The sequence below is a fragment of the Rhamphochromis sp. 'chilingali' genome (genome assembly GCF_963969265.1).
Source record: "Rhamphochromis sp. 'chilingali' genome assembly, chromosome: 19".
In the NCBI taxonomy this organism is placed as follows: Eukaryota; Metazoa; Chordata; class Actinopteri; order Cichliformes; family Cichlidae; genus Rhamphochromis; species Rhamphochromis sp. 'chilingali'.
The window spans coordinates 18,085,051-18,105,149 of record NC_137946.1 but is presented as its reverse complement, the minus strand read 5'-3'; the positions used below and the strand labels follow the sequence as shown (position 1 = coordinate 18,105,149).

Here is a 20,099-nt window from a genome sequence, read left to right as displayed (position 1 = left end):
AAGCACGACGACACATGGATGTCTTTTTGGTTGCTATGGTAATTCTTCTGTTGCTAGAGAGCTAGTTGCAAACTGTGGCTTGTTCCTCTTTTTTTTTTTTTTTTTTTTTTTTTTTTGATGTACTGTGTGCACGCTTCTTTGAAGAAAATGTTTCAGTCAGCGCTCGTGTTGCAAACTGTGACTCTTAAGAATGTTTGCTGAGTTTCAGGCAGCAGGTGTTTACTACACAGTGAAGAACCCCTAATTTTGCTCTTGTTTTTTTGTTTGCTTGATGTTTGCTATTGTAGTAAAGAAAGATGTTATAACTGTCTCTCTGACCTGTGACTCTGTCTCACATGTTACAGGGTAATCTGCAAGCTCCTGGCCTCTAAGAGTGAGAGTATCCGGGTCCAGGCACTCAAAGTTCTGGGCTACTTCCTCAAGCACCTTGGTCACAAGTCAGTACTGCTTGCTGAGCTTTCCTGGTATATTTCCTTTGTGTGGTTTTCTGCAGCACTGAAGTGAGGGAGTACTTGATATTTTCCTATAATCCTTTTATCTTTTACTACTAAACCCCCCCCCCAAAATGCTGCATCAGTGGAGGGAGATGGAGATGTGCCACGCATAGTGTAGGTTTGAGTGTGTGGAAAGACACTGCAGTAAAGCTGCAACAGTGCAGTCTCCACTGAACCTTAGAAAGACTGTTTGTTTGTGTGTACACCAAGATAATGCCCTCGTCATCATGTCCAGGCGGAATAATCCTTTTGACAGTGTGCACTGGCAGGGAGGTGGAACCTTGATGAGCAGTAGTGAATGCTGGGGGATTTATTCATCCCATGTGACAGCCGCGCCTCTCGCTGCCTGACATGAGAGCAGGCTGCCATAATGCACCTGAGCCCTGCACCGTCAGCCCCCCACCTACTTAACATCTGCTTTAGCCAAACATCCCGTAGGGCTGCCCCTTTCAGTCTACATGTCATTTCACTGCATATGGAAATTTAATATCGATCCTAATCAGTACATCAGTCTTAAATTAAATAGTAAAGCCAATCATGCATACGTTACAGTAAAGTAAAAAGTGCTTTTCCTAATAATCTTCAAATATTCTTAAATATACTGAACATTGTCAGGTGGTATTAGATTTACTGATAATCTGATTTCTCATATTAAAAAAAGAAAGCACAATAAAAAAATCAGGGTTCTGCTATGATAACGTCTTAAAAGCCAGTGACATTTTGAATATAAATGTCTGATGTAGCCAGAGCAAAATCTTTAAAGTTCATGCGATGTCCACTGTAAGAGCGATCTAGGTAGCTGTCGACTTTATATTTAAATAAATACACGTCTGCTGCTGTGTTTCTTGGGAAGGTTTTTTCCAGCTGTCAGTCAACTCAAAGTGCAGCTACTCCTAAAAGGCAGATGGCCTACTTTAATCATGCGGCATAATGCAGAACTGTGCGCAGGTCTTGAGCCATCCCTCAAGTCCTTAAAGTGGTCTTGAGTTCTCCAGGCTTTTCAAGTTTACCAAGTTCTTTTGGACATTGGCTGCTTTTTCAGCCATTTTCAGTCCAGTCCTTGTACCTGACCATGTTCAGCTGAGCTATCTGCAGCAGTATCTGAAAGTCATGTCAAGGAATAGGAGAAAATCCAGCAATAAACTGACACAAGACTTGGTAGATCTAGCTCTAGCTAGTTGATCCATCTACTGTTCCCTGAAACCTCATCAGAAATGGTCTCTGTGGAAGGGTGGCTGTCAAGAAGCCATACTTGAGGAAACAGGGAAAAAAAGAGTGAATTGTGCCAAATTACATAAGAAATGGACTAAAAATCAGTGGCACAAATGCAGAAACGCGCCAGATTTTGATCCACCATGCAATGCCGCCTGGAAAGCAGCCTTAATTGCCAGAATGACAGTGGTCCCATACACTGTCAGTGCAGTGAAAGCATGTATGGATGGGAGACTGTTAGTCATGGATTGGTCTCCCCAGAGCGCGGACCTCAACATTACTGAAGTGTGGGATCATCGTGGGAGAGAACAGAATAAAAGGCAGCAAACATCCACAGAAGAGTTTCAAATGTGCTTCAAGAATTATTCTATTCCTGAAGACTACTTAAAGAAATTACAACAAATTTTGGCTCAGAATTGTACAAACAGTGTACTTCCATGTGTGTTTGCACGTTTCAGTAAATCGCTGGATCTTTTTTCCATTTTCCCTGCAAAATATAAAGAAATGAGGAGTAGCTCAAGACTTTTCAACAGCACGGTAGTTTAATACCTGTCGTAGTCGTCTTCACTGCCATCCTCTACAATAGCCTGCCAGACTCGGTAACAGCTTCTTGAGTACGGTTACACTGAATCTATAGACTTGCCTTATTATGACAGCCAGGTATATAGACGATGCTTTTATTTATAAGCCATTTTGCCTCGAGTTTATTCCATTTTTTTAAACAAAGTTGGAAGTTTGAGCTGATGTCAAAACCAATTTCTCTAAATGAGAGTATGTTTTTGGAAAATATCATTTAAAACGGCACAATAGTAGCTAAAGTGACTCATTATTTTGACTGTATATGCGCGTGTGATTAAATCCTCCAAAGGCTTTGGTCAGGAATATGAAGGCGCTTCAAGCATTATTCATTTAATTCAATTGTAAAATACTCAGAAGTTATTCATCCCTGATTCCTGAGCCTCTCAAGTTTAAACCCTCTTTTATAAGCACAATTTTTACCCACCGGCAAGGTAACTAATAAAAGTTAATCATTCACAGCCATATGAGCATTGCCCCGCTGCCTCCTATGGTGTCGTCGTATTGTTAATGCCTCTTGTTAATTTCTCTTGTTGGTATTCAATTCGTATCCTCTCTGGTCCCATCATCGCTGACAGGGCCACATGGTGCCACCTGCCAATATCAGACCGTCACCCGGTCAGTGACAATCAGTGTCAGTTTCAACTGTCATAAAGCCTTTACAAATGTGTGTGTTTGTTTCCCTGCAGGAGAAAGGTTGAGATCATGCACACACACAGCCTATTCACGCTGCTGGGAGAGAGGCTGATGATGCACACCAACACCGTCTCTATCACCACCTACAATACTCTGTACGAGGTAGGTGAATGTCAGTAAATATTACAATGGATCAAGCCATCGGATCTGAGTTGTTGGGATCTGTGTGTTTAGAATTTAATGACTACTGTCAATCTTCTAACCGTGCAGATTCTGACTGAGCAGGTCTGCACTCAGGTTGTTCACAAACCACACCCAGACCCCGACTCCACTGTCAAGATCCAGAATCCCAGTAAGTGTATAAGCACTTCACCTCGCATCTGTGTCTCTCTGCGGTCTTTGGTCTGCCAGTAATGGAGTGTTTTGTTTGTTTTGCCTTTTCTTAATGCGAGTAAACAAACAACAAAGCGTAAATTGAGAAGCTGACACTGCTGCCATCTTCCACTTCTTGATCTCATTCCAAATGCTTTAAAAGTATTTGCTTCTCCTTCTCTCTCATCTTGTTCTTCTCTTCCCTTTACTTGGTTTTCTTTTTACCTCACACCCAGTGATTCTGAAAGTGGTGGCCACCTTGCTGAAGAACTCCAGTCCCAGTGTGGAGCTGATGGAAGTCAGGAGACTTTTTCTTTCTGACATGATAAAACTCTTCAGTAACAGCCGCGAGAATCGCCGGTAAAAAGCACACAAATCACTGTACCTGCACTTATCCAGCCGTGTTCATTAGCTCCTCACTGTGGCTTTTATTTTGAAATCAAACTCATGCTACAGCTCATCTCACATGCTGCCTGTTTTGTGCACCAGCTGCTTGCTGCAGTGCTCCGTGTGGCAGGACTGGATGTTCTCCCTCGGATACATCAACCCCAAGAACCCAGAAGAGCAGAAAATAACCGAGATGGTGTACAACATATTTAGGATCCTTCTCTACCATGCCATCAAATACGAATGGGGAGGATGGAGGGTCTGGGTGGACACCCTTTCAATAGCACACTCCAAGGTAAGAGTGGGAAATGCACAATTCAATAACAGTTCCCAGTAGTCTTATTTCGTTTAGTACAAGTATAGCTTGTTATTTCGATTATGTTATTTCTGCTGTATTTTAGATTTGGTGGTATGTCTCTGTCCTGGGACTTCCAAAGCCTTCCATGTACATACATGAATGCCAAAGATGGCGAGATTGGCAATAAGACCGAGCAAGAGCAGTGAAGGTGTCAATAAAAGCAAACGTGACATTAGTAAAAATCAGAAATGGCAAATAAAAAGGAGGAGCTGTAGTAGAGGGGAGTGCAAAGTGGCTTGCAGATCGGTAACAACTGCAAGCGAGCTAATGGGAGATTGTCCAATAGGAGCCTTAGATAGGGCTTAAGCTCATGTGGGCTGCCACTGATGACAGCTGTTGTGCAGCACTGCCGGTTGAGCTTGACTTTCTTGTCTGCTGTTTGGCTACAAATGAGCAGATATTAATGGGGATTTTCCAGGTGCTGATATTCTGATTCAAGCTGCTTATAAGCTGTACAGAAACCTGGTGATTTGTGCAATTTGACCACTGTTATGTGTTGTTTCAACATCTTCCAGGGCCAGAATGACCCAGCATTGAGACACTTTCAGAAACTGATCACCTCTCTTTTCACTGTTCAGTGACAGAACTTTAACTCGCCCTTTTTTCTCATCTCGGGGTAAAAGTGAAGGGGCATTATGGGTAATGGTCTAATGGCCCCGGAAGGCTAGTGTCCCAGTTTTCTGCACTTTGGTGTAAATGATCTATGAGTCTCCTTTGGACTACCGTGTGGCTATTGATGTGAAGATTCACTTTTGTTAGTGCTTGTGTGCCGATAACATTACCAGTTATAATCTACCATCTGTCACAGGTGACCTATGAAGCCCATAAGGAGTATTTGGCGAAGATGTATGAGGAGTACCAGCGACAGGAGGAGGAAAACATGAAGAAGGGAAAGAAAGGCTCAGTTTCCACCATCTCCGGCCTCTCTGCCACACCTGCGCCTGTCGTCAATGGCAACTTGGAGATCGATGACAACTCCCAGACGCAGACACCTGAGAGTGAGGCGGAGTACAGCGAGGGGGCCGGCGCAGACTCACGCAACCTCCTCGCAGAAGGCGCGGTGAAGAGACCTAACGGAGAAGCACTTACACCTGGGGAGCAAAGTGCAGGTCCAGGCGTGAGAGTGGAGGTCCATGACCTTCTGGTAGACATTAAAGCAGAGAAAGTAGAAGCCACGGAAGTAAAGCTGGATGACCTGGACCTCTCTCCTGAAGGTCTTGGTGGAAGTGTAGGTGGAGGAGGTGGGGGAGGAATGGAAAATGGACCTCTGGTTGAGGTAGATTCTCTCTTGGACAGTGCTTATTGCAGTGTGGTTCAGAACCTAAATGGGAATCTGGCGCCTAAAGATGACACATCTGGTTCGGGGGTTGGAATGGGGACAAACCTCGGGCTTTCAGGAGTCAGCCTGGATGATGATGGGAACATGGGTCCCCTCATCACATTGGCGGATGAGAAAGACAGTGTCCCGAGCAACAACGGATTTCTCTTCAGTAAGGTAGGATTAGTATTACTGTGCTGCCTAATCCTTCTTAGTCCTTTTTACTCTCCCAAATAATGTTTCTAAGTTTTCCTCAAACCTGAAGCTGTACTGTTTTCCCATTTTTCCCCATTCATTCCTTCCAGGTTGATGAGAAGTTGCTTCCAGCTTTGGCAGCCACAGACCCCCTTGTACTGCCCAGTCCAGATCAGCCCACTCCATCCGGCCCAGCCCCAGCTCACTCCACCACCAGCGCTAGTGATGACCTCAGCCTGCTGGCCCACATGACCAGCTGCGGCTCTGATTTAACACAAACCCAAAGCCACACTACCGGGGAACTTCCAGAGGATGGGCCCTTCAAAATCCAAAGCCCTCTTGCTGACATCAGCTCAATTGCTGAGGCTGAGAGCCAGACCCAGGGAACCTCTAGACCAGATTTCCCAGAGGGAGAGGGCACAGACGGTGCAGACGGAGAGACTGCAGGGCTTAAGACTGGAGGAGATACAGCCAGCACCACCTCTGACACAGAGAGGTCAGATGATGGGAAAGACAAGGACACAAAGAAGATCCAAACTACTGCAACCACTCAGGTGTGTTTAAGTGTGTTCAGCTGGTTAAGAGGGAGCTCCTCACATGTTGTGTACACACTGGTCAGCAAATAAACTAAGTAACTCTGCCATGAGGTGTTATCCTGCACATATGAGTGATTTTTTTTATTTCCTTCGCTGCATTTATCAAAATGTTAAAAAAAATTATAATGTGAATGCATTAAAATAAAAATAGAAAAAAGTGTGTAATCATCCTTATAAATCACATTAATACCTATTGTCTTTCATCTAATACCTCATGACTTTCAAGTGGCTGCAGTGCCTCATTATGTTACCCTTGCTTGTTGGAATTTTGGGTAATAAAATCACAGAAAGCTGGGGAAAGTGCTTTTTCACCTCCCCCACTGAGATTTATCCTCTCAGTTTAAGGACTGAACAAGTGAGCCACTGGTCACAAGCCTGCCTCTCTACCCTGTCCAATGTGATTTGTGTTGTGATTAAAATAAAAAGTTCAGCAGCAGTCCTGTTTTCCCGGCCAAAAAGCTGAGAAGCTGCCCACACACGAGCTAAGTTTCAGCAACCGATCAGTGAATGCACAATGAGAGTCTTCTGTGTTTTTTGGGGGGCTTTTTTCCTGTGGTTTTGACACCTTAAATGAAATTGAATTTCATCGATGCGTGTATGCCAAGTCTTATATTAGACCAAATGAGCTTCACTTGCTTATTCAACAACTGTTACAGGCCCTCCACGGTCGCACTGCAGCCCAGTTGGAGAGGGACCTACGCGTTGATTTGGGTTTCAGGGGTATGCCCATGACGGAGGAGCAGCGGCGTCAGTTCAGCCCAGGCCCGCGTACGACCATGTTCCGAATCCCAGAATTCAAATGGTCTCCAATGCACCAGAGGTTGCTCACTGACCTGCTGTTTGCCCTGGAGACAGATGTGCATGTGTGGAGGAGGTGAGTTCGATGCTGTGTTCGCCAGGTGTGTGTTAGTTGACCATTTTTAGTCATTTTACGCCTCGTTTTAAATAAACTGATTATGCTAAAGATCTGATTCATGTGACAGCTATATTGTGTTTTCCTGTTAGAAACTATGTCTTACTTTCAAACGGTTTGCATTTTATTCTCTTCCAGCCACTCCACAAAGTCGGTGATGGACTTTGTGAACAGCAATGAAAACATCATCTTCGTCCACAACACGATCCACCTCATTTCTCAGATGGTGGACAACATCATCATTGCCTGTGGAGGCATTCTGCCTCTCCTGTCTGCTGCCACCTCCCCTTCCGTAAGTGGCTCTTCTGCACCCCTCTGTGGTAGGAGGGAAAACTGCAGGTCGACAGCTCTTTCACAGGCCTGTTACTGGAGCGTTAAAGCCCACACAGACTTTTTTTTTTTTTTTTTTTTTTGTATGTGTGTGTGGTTTTTTTAGTTCCCCTTGCAGCACAGATCTTGTGTGCCTTGATAGGGCTATTTCCCTGAATTAATCTAGAAAATCACAGTAGACAAAATAAAATAAAAAAAAGACTTGTAAACGAATTTAACTCCCAATTAAACCAGTATGTGCAACTGTCAACCTAACCCTTCTTAACAATATTTAGTTCTAATCCCTTCAATTAACCGTTTTCGTTAGCTTGATAGCCTATTGTTTTAAGCGTTTTTGCATTTTAACCTTTCTTTTCCTCTCTGTGTTACATGTGTTTTGTGTATTTTCTTGTCTTTTTTTCTCTCTGTTTTTGTCTGTTTTGCATGTGCAGAATTCTAAGAGTAGTGCCAACACTGTAAGTTTGCAGTTTCTTCCTCTTTTTCTATTCTACTAATACTTAGCTCTGGTTTATTAACCATTGTGACTGACACTAACCCTTGCTTGTCTGACATCCATAGTGTTTCTGCGTGTTGTGCTCCTCTGCTGCTTACCTTATATTGTCTAAATCTATTGATTTCTTAGTCTCTGTTCATAAAGATTAAGTATGTCAACCCAGTTAGAATACTATGTGAATATATAGGGGGTGAAAAAGCCTAAAAAGCCACAGCATGGATCAATAAGAAACAAAAGGGAGAAGATTATTTGGGGGGTATATAGTCTGCTTATATATTTTACGAGAGAGAGTATTTCCAAACGTCCTTGGGGGTTTCATCTGCTAAGCCTGTCCCATTTGTATCAACGCTAAAGAAGGCAGGAGGAGCCGGACCCCAGAGGGGGTCAAAGGGAGAGGAGGTGACCCCTGTTCCTGGGGGAGGAGGCGCAGGGGGAGAGGTGCGTAAAGAGCTTGAGACTCTCATCATCACCAGAAGAGCTAAGAGCACCAACCCAAGCCCTTCTGTCTTCACCTTGTGTGTCTGTTATCCCCCAAAATGTCTGTGCTCACTTGCTCTGATGAGCCACCAGATGCTTGCGCTGTCAGCTCTCCACAGCCCTGCACGTCCTGCTTACTGAAGCAGAGACACAGAAAACTACACCGCTTGGTTTTGACCCCTGCAATGCTGCCTTCAGATTTTCAATGTAGTCGCACCACAGTTTGATAAATCAAGGGGCCCATAAGATATTCAAGGCTAGCCCAAGTGTGTCCACACTACTGCTGTTAATGCTAAAAACCCACACTGTCTTTGCCACAACCCCACTGTCACCATGATATGTGTGTCACCAGGCTGTACTTTGTGTTTTGTAGAACACCTCATGTTGCCAAACGTCATCATTATAAGTATGTTTTTCACTAAACCAGCATGACACTCAAGGTTGCCTTCCGTGTTTGTTGTGCAACAGCCAGCCGTGACCGTTTTGGTCCTGCTCATTGCAAGGCGCGACTGCATAGGTTTTTTCTGTTGTTTGTTAAAATAATAAGATAACTCAGGATTTCTTCATCCCTCCTAACTTCTGAGAGCATCCAGTGCGTTGTGTTTAAGTGCCAGTTTTTCACTGAATAACTGGCGAGCACGTGTTGTGTTTTCCCTCTTTCGCAGACGGAGTTGGAGAACATCGAGGCGACGCAGGGGATGTCTTCAGAGACGGCCGTCACTTTCCTCTCTCGTCTCATGGCCATGGTGGACGTGCTGGTGTTTGCCAGCTCCCTCAACTTCAGTGAGATTGAAGCGGAGAAGAACATGTCGTCAGGAGGACTGATGAGGCAGTGCCTCCGCCTCGGTGCGTCCGAGTTGAATCTCTTCAGTGTTTATAAAATGTTTAGATGAGCTGATTCTTAGTCGAGACCAGCAGTTCTCAACTACGAGGGCCGCAGGAAGAAGTGCAGGAGGAGCATGGGTGACCAGGTCAAGCTAAATTATAAGGCAGCTGTTGTGTTTTGGCAACTATCAGCTTCTGAAGGCTCGTGCAAAAAAACAAACTGCTTCATGGCCTTGTTGCATATGACTGGAACTGAAAGTTACTTATGTCAGCATTAAGATTACTGAACAGTTTTCAAATTAAATGTGTAGTTTTAAAGTTAAACATATGAAAATATGCCAGTTTTTATTTCCCTGAGGTTTAAAATGCTTTTTTGTTTATCGCTATTGGAATAAGTATTTTTAAATTATACAGATATACTGTAGATAAGTCCATCCATTTTTATCTGCTTAGCCAATTCAGGTTTTGGGGAATTGGAGGCACCTTGGGTGTGTGAATGGGTGGATGACTGAATGTAGTGTAAAGCGCTTTGGGGTCCTATGGACTAGAAAAGCGCTATACAAATGCAGGCCATTTAGAGAGCTTAGAGAAAGAGAGGGACAACCACTGGAGATTTGAAAATAAAAAAACAAATTCATTTTTTGCTAATTGGCAAAATAACCGCAACAAGCTTTCATTCCAAAATAATTGTTGATTCCCTTTACACCATGTTGGAGGCAGTCCTGGCTAACTCTTGCTAATAATTGGCTGTCTCTGTTGTGGACCACCTTTTTATCATTTAGCAGCTTGTGACAAATCCCAGGTCTCAATCCCAGATGACCCCCATTTTTCACAAGCTGGCTCAAGCTGACTAACAAGGAATCCATGCAAGAGGTTTATGTAAATAAAACATTCATTAGAGAGAAAACAAACATGAACTTGAGTGGAAAACCCAGGTGAGCTGCTTTAGCCGGTGAAAGCAGGCCACGACCGCCTCAGTAGGAGGTTCATCACAGGGTGCTTCCAGTGGATCCAGATTACTTATATTTAATCTCTGAGTCTTTCTGTCGCTGTACCTTTCTAAGGAGGAAAGATGGAAGGCAGTTCCTCAGTTTGAGAGCTCCAGTGATTGGTTAATTAGCTGATTATTGACTTGTTCAGTGTTTTATAATCAAGTGGTTTTTCTCACAGAAATATTTGATTGCTGGCAGAGCACATCAGTTTACTTAATTTCTTAGATTATTGTAAGTGGAGTATTTCTAGGATGACCTTACATTTCTGCTACACCATATTGTAATGTCATTTCTGATGTAGGGCAGAGAAATGATCACATCACAAAATAAAAATCGTTCTTTGTTTGTAATGTATGGGTGCATGTATGTGTGCTTTAAATAAATGCTTATACACGCTGCAGTCATGACATGCATGACTTCAGGACATCCCCTGTTTGTTTTTTCTTGAAATGTAAAAGCCGACTCCATTACACTATACTTACCTGTTTTTTTCCTCTACCTCTCTGTCTCGTTCAGTATGTTGTGTGGCGGTTAGGAACTGCCTGGAGTGCAGGCAGAGACAGAGAGATCGGAGTTGCAAGTCCTCCTTAACCAGCAGCAAGTCACAGGACAGCCTCCACAGTGCCTCCACCGCCAGCAAGGTAGCACACGCATGAATCGAGGACGCATTCAGCAACACCTAAAACTGTCACAGAAACATGCATATGTATGACACGCCACCTTTTGATATCCTGTCTTCCATATTTAGCAGGATCCAGACAGACTTCTCCAGGATGTAGACATTAATCGTCTCCGAGCTGTGGTTTTCAGAGATGTGGTAAGCGTGCGGGTGTATTTTTGGTATATACAGTATTCGTCTGGTTATAGATACAGGGAGCAAAAAAAAAAAAAGAAGATGCCTGAGTGTTTCTCTGCTGAATAACTTTGTGTGCGTGTGTTGTTTTGCTGCAGGATGACAGTAAGCAGGCTCAGTTTCTGGCGCTGGCAGTTGTTTACTTTATCTCAGTTCTCATGGTTTCGAAGTACCGGGACATTTTGGAACCCCAGCGAGAGATTGGCAGATCTACCAGCTTATCCGGGAGAAGCATCCGCCACGAGATTAACTCTCCAACCAGTACAGGTGACCTTTGTTTTTCTTTTGCTCCATCATCCTCCACATGCAAGCATGATTTTGGATGTTTGCATTGTTTGACCAAACAATGATACTGATAAGAAGAATCAATATGACACCAATAAAATAAAAAAAAGAGAAAATAAGGGTGTTACTTGAAAAAATGCTTTAAAGCATTAGTCTTTTTTTTTTCAGTTGAACATCAAAGGTCAGTATGTTGTGGAATTTCTTGATAATCCAATCTGCACTGAGAAAATATACTTCTTTAATTGTATCAGTGTTTATCCATAAAAAAAAAATTTCTTCCAAATTTCTCCAGAACATCCATCCACAGCCTTCCCCGACCGCGACAAACAGACCCCCACCCCTGTGGATGACTCCCCTCGTGCCGGCCTTCCACACACAGACTCGGGCATTGGAGAAGAGGGCCATGTGAGCGGATCGCTAAACGGTTCGGAGATGGGTCTTGGACTCGGGCTGGGCCTGGTGGGGAGAGAGACGGATAAAGATAGAGACAGAGACATCGGAGGAGGAAGTGGGGGAGGAGGCACAGATCTGTTATGCAGTCTGTCATCTGATGTTAGAAGGTCACAGGAGAGCCTTTTGGATTCTCCCCATAACCCCGGCTCCACCCCCAACGCTAGTCAAGCCCCGCCTTCGTCCATCTCCAGCATCAGTCAAACAAACAAAGGCATCAATGTCAAGGTGGGCGTGTGATTCCAGCATCCACATGAGCCTAATTCTGAGAAAACAATAGTCAGCACATATCTTTAGATCTCTCAGTTGTAGTTTCTTTAAATATTTGAAAATCACTGTGTTTTATTTTAACTAATAGAAATCTGGTTTAATGCAGTCCAAATGTATGTATCCATTTATGTTTACCCTATACTGTAGAGGTCACGTGAATTTTCTATTACTTTTATCGCCTGTATTTGTAGCTGGTTGATTACCTGAGCTTAGATGCTCCTTTCAGTGAGCTTATGTGTGATTAGAACATACTCACTTTTCCATGTTAGATAAAAGAACAAAATAAAACCACCATTCAAAGCAAAATTTAGTGATACGCCTCATAAGTATCGTGTTCTGTCTCTCGTTCGCTGCTCTCGGGAATGCAGGAAATCCTGAAGAGCCTGGTGGCAGCTCCCGTTGATGGAGGGGACTTGGGACAGGAGTCTGGGCCAACTCCCTATCACCCAGACCCTGCCTTGAAGACGCACCCCATGCTGCCCATGCAGTTCCACTCCTTCGACAGGTCAGTCCCAGTTTTTGGACCTACGTGGGGCATAAAACAAGCAGAGATATTAGCTTCGGTGCAGCCTGACACATCCATCAGTTAAACGATTTTGGGTACAGAGACTACATTGTTTAGTGTAGTGCTGTTTGTCAAGTTGCTTTGTACCAGTTTTAGAAAAACAGTGGGTGCAGAAAACGATCGTTGCCTCATATGTGGATAATTCTCACTTTGAACAAAGTTCTTTTGATGGTAACATTTACAAATACACACATTGTGCTCCCCTGCCAGCAGTCTGTGATATGTTTTGTTTGATGGTGACTACAATGGCACAAAGACAAGAAAGGCAAATGCAGCTGAGTGGTTTGAGTAAAATGGATGCATTAGTTTGAAAATTCAGTTTTAAAAAACCCCCCAGTAATGTTAATTTTTGTTTATCAGCAGTGATAGCAGGATAGTTTGGATTTTAGATTTAGATACTTGGACACGATGGGGGATGATAAGTTTAAAAAAAGGTTTCAGTTTTTTTGCTGACGACATGCTGATATCTCCTGTACAGAAACAGGAAACAATCACATCTGTATTATTAGTAGTTTTGAAATGCGTGCTCGCCCTTTCAGTTTTGACTGCTATGTTGACATTTTTGGAAGATTAATCAGATCTCCCTCTGTATCTCTGCACAAAAGAAAGACCTGCACTTGTTTTAAAAAAAGAAAAAGCATGTTCGCAATAGTTTTACCTACTTTGACATTTAAAATAGTCTCTAATATTGCTGCTAAGCTCCCAGTAGTCTCTACATCTGAAAAATAAATGTCCTTGTTGCTCCCTGATTTTTGTCAGCTGTTATGAATAAAAAGCAGAAATTACTCTTTGAGAGGATGTCTCGATATCTTTGGGGACATTACTGGGCCCTGAAATTCACTGGTACTAAAAGGAATGTGAAAAAAATGTAACGATGATGATTCATAGGTAGAAAAATTGAGTTTGCTAAAAGAAAGTTTTCTGTTTCTTAGGTCAATTAATACATTAATTAAATTAAGAAACCGTAGTTTCTACATTGAAAGACCCCTCCCTGAGCCTGCTTATGCTGGAGGTTTCTTCCTGTTAAAAGGGAGTTTTTCCTTCCCACTGTCCCCAAAGTGCTTGCTAATAGGGATCATATGATTGTTGGGTTTTTTTCTCTGTATGTATTATTATAGGGCATGGATGAGCAACTCCAGGTCTCGAGGGCCGGTGTCCTGCAGGTTTTAGATCCTTGATCCAACACAGCACTCGAGGCCTGGAGTTGTCTACCCACGTTGTAGGGTCTGCCTTACGATATGAAAGCACCTTGAAGCGACTGTTGCTGTGATTTGGCGCTATATAAATACAACTGAATTGAATTGATGTTTGCACATCTGTCTGAAGAAGAACTTACCCCTTGAAAGCCTAATAGGAAGAAGTTAGTGAGGGTGGTCTACCCTTGGAAAAACTCAGAAACTATTCTAACTTTATTGATATATACTGAGGTGTCAAAACTCATCATTAGTGTTACAAAGGACGTTTTCAAATGTCATCTTCGTGGGGAAAAGAGTTTATTCTATTCTATTTTATTTATTTGGTGCTGTAGCATACAGTAAAACCCAGTGATTTGACAGTCTGACCATGCACTAGGCGACAGTGGGGAGGAAGAACTCCCGTTCAACAGCAAGAGACCTCCAACAGAACCGGGCTTAGTGAAGGACAGCCATCTGACATGACTGGTTGGGGTTTAGGACGGAGACAAAACAGAAAAGAGGATCATAGAGAAATGGCAAACAGCAAATGGGATGCACCACATCGCATGCAGTGGTCGTATATGCATATATGGAGAATTCAGAGGGTAGTGGACGTGAAACACTCAGAGCGTCATGGGATGTCCCTCAACAGTCTGAGCTTATACTGTAGAAGCTTAACTTAGGGATGATTCAGGGTCACCTGACCTACAGGGTTTATTAGAAAGCATAGTTTTAAGATAAGTCTTGAAAATGGAGAAGGTGAATGTCTCCTGAACTATCTCTCACTGTACTTTTACAATAAGCCTATTTCAAGGTCTAGACGTAACAAATACATGGATACATGTTTGCCTGATGCCTTTATGTCTCGTCTTTCACAGGAGTGTCGTGGTTCCAGTCAAAAAGCCTCCACCCGGCAGCCTGTCAGTCAACACTGTGGGCACGCCCACCACTAGCGGAGGAGCCTCAGCTGGCAGCACACCCAACATTTTTGCTGCTGCAACAGCAACACCCAAGAGCATGATCAACACTACAGGTGGGAGAGAACACACAGCTGTAGCGCACACTTAACCCACCCATGTCTTTTTGAACCTACTCGTGTAATTTCGACGTGCATATATTCGATATTTTACTCATAAAGACTTTTGCCCAGTTGGTAGTGTGTGTGCTAAAGGAGATAGAGCACATAGAGAACTGCAGCATGACAAAGGTGTTTGTGTAAAAGGCCTCAAGCAGCTCAGAAACCGCTCAATCAAGCAGGGTTGAATTTCTTCTTTTGTTACAAAAAGTCTTTGAAGCTTCATGCTTTTGTCCTTTAACAGGCAGAGCAAACTGAACCAGCAGATCCTTTCAGGGTTAGTTTTAGCTTGTATATGAGGGCAGATGAAGGAAGTTGCAGACTGCGCAGCAACTATAAGATACTTATCTTATGGTGGACGTTGCACATATGGCTCATACTTAATACTGAATGCAGAAAAAACAGAGAGATATTGTCTATTAGATGATCCTTGACCCAAATTTAGGATAACGACAACATCAGCAGACTTGCAGATCATCCTTTCTGAGTAGAATCATGCTCAGCAGATCCACTGCAGCAGAGTGGATTTCTATTTGAGGCTTTGTCAGCCTGTTAGACATATTGTACTTTATCATACATGCATAATGGATAAGGAAGGGATTTGTTCTCTGGAATGGATTCTGTATATTGATTGAAAAGCTTTTTTCTCAAACCGGGGCCATTACCAAAAGGACAAGCAGCAGCATGTCCAGTTCCTTTATTACTACCATTACTGTTAACTTCATACTAATCTTGGTTCTTGTTACTATTTTCCCTCCTGTCCAGGTGCCGCAGATTCGGCCTCCTCATCCTCATCTTCCTCTTCATCTTTTGTCAATGGTGCAACTAGTAAGAATCTGCCAGCGGTGCAGACAGTGGCACCAATGCCAGAAGACACCATGGAGAATATGAGGTCAGAACTCTCGCCATCATACAGCCTTTGGCCATTTCATTTCATAGGTTCAGTTCCATCCTACTTTATTTTGTCCCCCTGTCTCCGGCTTTTGTTTTTTATGTTAAATTGTCTTTTTTCCTGCCTCATTCCTGTCCCTTCATCCTCCCTAAAGATTTCTCACTTCACTTACACGTTCATTACAGGATTATAGGGTAAGATGAAGTTTTTTCTGGACTGATGTGGCTGTGGACATTTTTATTAGGCTCATGTAAGACACACCACATTTGACATGCTAAACTAATCAACCGCAAAAGACGGGTTCAGGTATCGTTCCATCAGCTAATATCAGCTAATATTAATCATCTTCTAGCCACACATATTATATGTTGTCATGCACACGCACCCCTGACACTTCTCACTTACCGTACAGTATGATGCTCATCACCTCTGATATGAAAACTTTGTATGAAAACGTCACCACTTACTAATTAAGACCGTTAATGTCTTAGGCTCAACAGTCTTTTTTTTGTATTTGTAAACATGTAAATGAACTTGTCATTAACAAAAATCTGTTTTGTCTTCAGACTTTATAGGTGTCACTAAAAAAATTATGATCATCTGCAACATGAGGTCTTTACTAATTACCAGTTAGCGTGATTAGCAGTGTTCCTTTACCATTGTAGGAGTTTGCACTGTAACATTTTTGTTGTACTCTACTTAGACATGTTAGCAGATACAGTCATGTGTAAAAGCAAGTTTTCGCAGGAATCTGTGCAGTCCTGTGAAAAAAACTAAGTACACCTTCACGGAATTAAGAAGGTAAGTCGCAGCCAGGTGCTGCTAATCGAATGCACCTGATTAATTGATCATCGCCACGTGTGAGCATCTCTATGAAAGCAGATGCTTTGGCAGTTTGCTGCTCTGGAGCATTCAGGTGTGTTTAAGCACAATGCCGCAATCTTCCCCAAGTTTACTCCAACGTCAGAATGTGCAATGCTTAGGGAAACTGCAGAAAACTCAAGAACTACATCTCAGACTCCACATAGTAACACTGCTTAGGTTTGCACAGCTGAACAAACCACAACGAGATCAAGTGGAGATGTTTAGCTGTAATGCACAGCACCATGCTTGTCAGCACGGTGGTGGAGGGGTGTAATGTTGCTTGTTTTTCAGCCAAAGAACCTGCTTTTTGGCTCCTTTTGTTATACCAAAGTATTTTAGAGTAAAACATGAGGCCATCTGTCTGTCAGATAAAGCGTGGCCCAAATTGGGTCATGCAGCAGGGCAATGATCCCGAGCACAGCAGCAAATCTACAACAGAATGGCTGAAAAAGAAAATGATCAAAGCTCAGACCTCAACCTGATTAAATGTGGTGGGCCCTCAAGAGAGCTGTGCATAAATGAATGCCTGAAATCTTCAGTGAAGTCAAGCAGTGCTGTAAAGAAGAGTGGGCCAAAATCGCCACACAGCGATGCAAGAGACTGATAAGGAAATCAGGAAATCATTACTTTGCTCTGTAAGGTGAATCGTGGGGTTTACTTTCACAGGTTTTTCACAGGACTCCATATAGTTGTGTAAAAAGTTTTTTTCACATGGCTGCACATGTTCTTCTAAAAGTGCACACACACAGGAGTGGGTGGGATGCGTGTGCATGTCTCCCTTAATCAGTGCGCATGTCTGCACGTGTGTTTTTATGTGTGTGTGTGGTTTGTATTGCAGTGCCTATTGTGAGGTGGCGCAGTGTGCGCTGCGCAGCGGTCAGACGCCCCCTGAGCTCAAGTCTTTTAGCTCTCTGGCTGGCTTCCAGGCAGCCCCCCGAGATGCAGGACAGTGTTTTAGGCAAGGAGATACTCGTCCTGTCCCCATGCCCCTCCCTCTGCCCCTCCTCCACCACACACCCTCTGCCACGCCCAACCACTACTAAATGTTCCCAGAATGCCATGCAAGAAAGGGCCGACTTCCTCAACAGCTTCAACAATTTTTCAGTAGCAGAGTCAACTCTGTCATTTCTGGCATGGTCATCTCCTCACACTAACCCCAAACTCCAGGCCAGACCTGAGTCGAGATGCTTGTTTTAACCTTCACCGCAGCTTTCGCAAATCATCTGGTTCTCCGAGCAGGTTAAAACAAAACCACAATTGGTAGATTAGCGACCCAGGTCTGTTTCAGAGATCGCATTACCTACAAAGCCAGGAATATAAACTTCACTGCCATCGCGGCTCCATAATTGAGTCTGCTGCTTTGTACTCTTCATGTCTCAATTTCTAAAGAATGGAAAAGCATTTAAAATGCAGCTGTACACACATAAAGACGCAGTATACCATTCAAGAGACAAGTCTGGCAGTTTTTCAGGTTCAGTTTTTATCACACTTTAACCTTCACTCATCCCACAGTGCTAAGCTGACCGGCTAACAATTATCCTTTCTAACTCATCTTTTTCCTAGTAATACTAATACAGACATACTGCTTCCATACCACACCATCGTTTTTTTCTACATTCTGTGTCCGACTTGCACTTTTTTCTGTTTCCTTCACCTGCTTTTTCTCTTCTCCTGTGTCCTGTGCCTCCCTTCCTTGTTCTCACGTGTCTCCACATATTTCTTTCATTCACATTTGTCCCTTCTCGCCTACTGTATATCCCCTGAGATTTTTCCTCAAACGCTCTTGTACCCTCATCTGTATGTTGCTCATGTTATCGGCCCGCCTATCGTTTTCATCCTTGTCTCTCGATTATCTCCGCCACAGTATCACCACAAAGCTGGAGCGCGCTTTGGAGAAGGTGGCCCCTTTGCTCAGGGAGATATTTGTGGACTTTGCTCCGTTCCTGTCCAGGACGCTGCTGGGTAGCCATGGGCAGGAGCTGCTCATAGAAGGTACAGGTGCTGTACACGGCTCCTTTTTCTCTAACTGGCGTCTCTCTGTGGAGTCTCCTCATTCACTGTCCCTCACAGTAATGTATGTGTGCGCGAGACAGAGTGAGATCGAAAAAGAGTGAGTGGAGGGTTGAGAACGAGGTGGTGTGTGTGTGTGTGTGTGTGTGTCTGTCTTTGAACTGGCTGCTTCACCCATTCGTCAAGCAGGTAGGATTTTGCACTGTTTCTATTCAGCTAGCTAGATGTGTCAATATTTTTAGATAAGATTATGCCAGTTTTAGCGTTACGGGTGTAAGAGATTGTACTAAATGCGTTGCAGTCCTGCCTCTGCTCACCTGCTTCCTGGTGTCCCTCATCTTTTTCTCCACCGTTTGTTCTTGTCTTTTCTGTGGCATGCTTTTTTTAAACGATGATTGTGCACAGCAGCAGAAACCGCTGACACTACAGTGTCTTCTTGATGATATTTTTGTATCTTGCAGTGGTGTGCGTGTGTGCGTGTGTGCGTGCGTGCGTGCGTGCGTGCGTGCGTGTGTGTGTCACAGAGAATAAAAGAGAGGCTCCTGACTGTGTTGTATGTGTCTGTGCCACAGGTCTGGTCTGTATGAAGTCTAGCACGTCTGTGGTGGAGCTCGTAATGCTGCTCTGTTCTCAGGTTGGTAACTTCTCACCTCTCCTCTCTGTGTCTTGATGAAATGTCCTCACGCTTTCAATCAGTTTTGTCAAAACCTGACGTGCCTAAGTGTTTTTGAAAGGCTTTTTTTTTCGGGTGGGGGGGTTAGAGCACACCGGAAGCTTCAGAGTTATTGATCTGCCCTGTGAGGCAGGGACGACTGTGTAATAAGCGCATTGCAGATGTAATCTAATATCACAGCATAGTTTTCCCTCAATAATAATAAAATCAGGGCTAGAATTGTGACATATGCAAGGTTTAAGTTTTACATAAAAACACATTATGTCACAGACGTTACATCTTAATTCGTTTTGTCTGGCTCATTTATCCGTCTGCTATCACAGTAAGCCAGTAAGCTCAGTTTACTTCAATAAAACTCCATAAAACTCAAAGCGAGAGTGACACTTACCTTCGCAGAGCCTTTCACAAGTGGAACCTGTCACCAGCTTTTCTTTTCTTTTAAGTTGTAAAGTTTCTCAAAGCGCTCTTGTTCTTTTAGGTGTTCATTTCCATCCTCTCGCTCTCCATTTTCTTCATCTTTACCTATGTCATCTTCTCTCTCGCCTTTTGTCCTCTTACATCTTCAGCCGTGGTCATTTTTAAATCGGTGTTTCAGGAGCAACTGCTTTCATCTCGTACCACTCTCCACACTGCCCTTCTCTTTACCACTCCCTTTTCTTTTCCTCTCTGTTCCACTTCTGGGTGGCTGCTCGTCAGCATGTATAGTATTACCATTGGCTCCGGCCTTGTCTGCCATTAGAGACCCGGGAGAGCAAACCCTAGCCCAGAAATCGATCCTCCGGATGGGGGGATGTAACAGGAGATAGTCCCACG

General features: G+C 43.5%; 1 protein-coding gene across 12 annotated transcripts in view; it reads left to right on the top strand.

Moving 5' to 3' along the window:
* nbeaa (neurobeachin a) overlaps positions 1 to 20,099 on the top strand; it is a 103,024-nt gene that overhangs the window by 67,735 nt on the left and 15,190 nt on the right. For 2 of the 12 annotated variants that reach the window (XM_080867844.1, XM_080867842.1), the window contains exons 17-37: positions 345 to 437; positions 2,972 to 3,080; positions 3,189 to 3,270; positions 3,527 to 3,650; positions 3,780 to 3,972; positions 4,844 to 5,530; positions 5,659 to 6,102; positions 6,801 to 7,018; positions 7,196 to 7,349; positions 7,819 to 7,842; positions 9,023 to 9,203; positions 10,691 to 10,815; positions 10,923 to 10,991; positions 11,126 to 11,294; positions 11,605 to 11,990; positions 12,401 to 12,537; positions 14,651 to 14,805; positions 15,613 to 15,739; positions 17,442 to 17,561; positions 18,468 to 18,595; positions 19,186 to 19,247. In XM_080867844.1, coding sequence (XP_080723970.1) covers positions 345 to 437; positions 2,972 to 3,080; positions 3,189 to 3,270; positions 3,527 to 3,650; positions 3,780 to 3,972; positions 4,844 to 5,530; positions 5,659 to 6,102; positions 6,801 to 7,018; positions 7,196 to 7,349; positions 7,819 to 7,842; positions 9,023 to 9,203; positions 10,691 to 10,815; positions 10,923 to 10,991; positions 11,126 to 11,294; positions 11,605 to 11,990; positions 12,401 to 12,537; positions 14,651 to 14,805; positions 15,613 to 15,739; positions 17,442 to 17,561; positions 18,468 to 18,595; positions 19,186 to 19,247 — 3,787 coding nt within the window. Of the gene's footprint in view, positions 1 to 344; positions 438 to 2,971; positions 3,081 to 3,188; positions 3,271 to 3,526; positions 3,651 to 3,779; positions 3,973 to 4,843; positions 5,531 to 5,658; positions 6,103 to 6,800; positions 7,019 to 7,195; positions 7,350 to 7,818; positions 7,843 to 8,234; positions 8,319 to 9,022; positions 9,204 to 10,690; positions 10,816 to 10,922; positions 10,992 to 11,125; positions 11,295 to 11,604; positions 11,991 to 12,400; positions 12,538 to 14,650; positions 14,806 to 15,612; positions 15,740 to 17,441; positions 17,562 to 18,467; positions 18,602 to 19,185; positions 19,248 to 20,099 lie in introns of all 12 variants that reach the window. The other 10 variants (XM_080867840.1, XM_080867849.1, XM_080867847.1 and 7 more) reach the window with 9 other exon arrangements.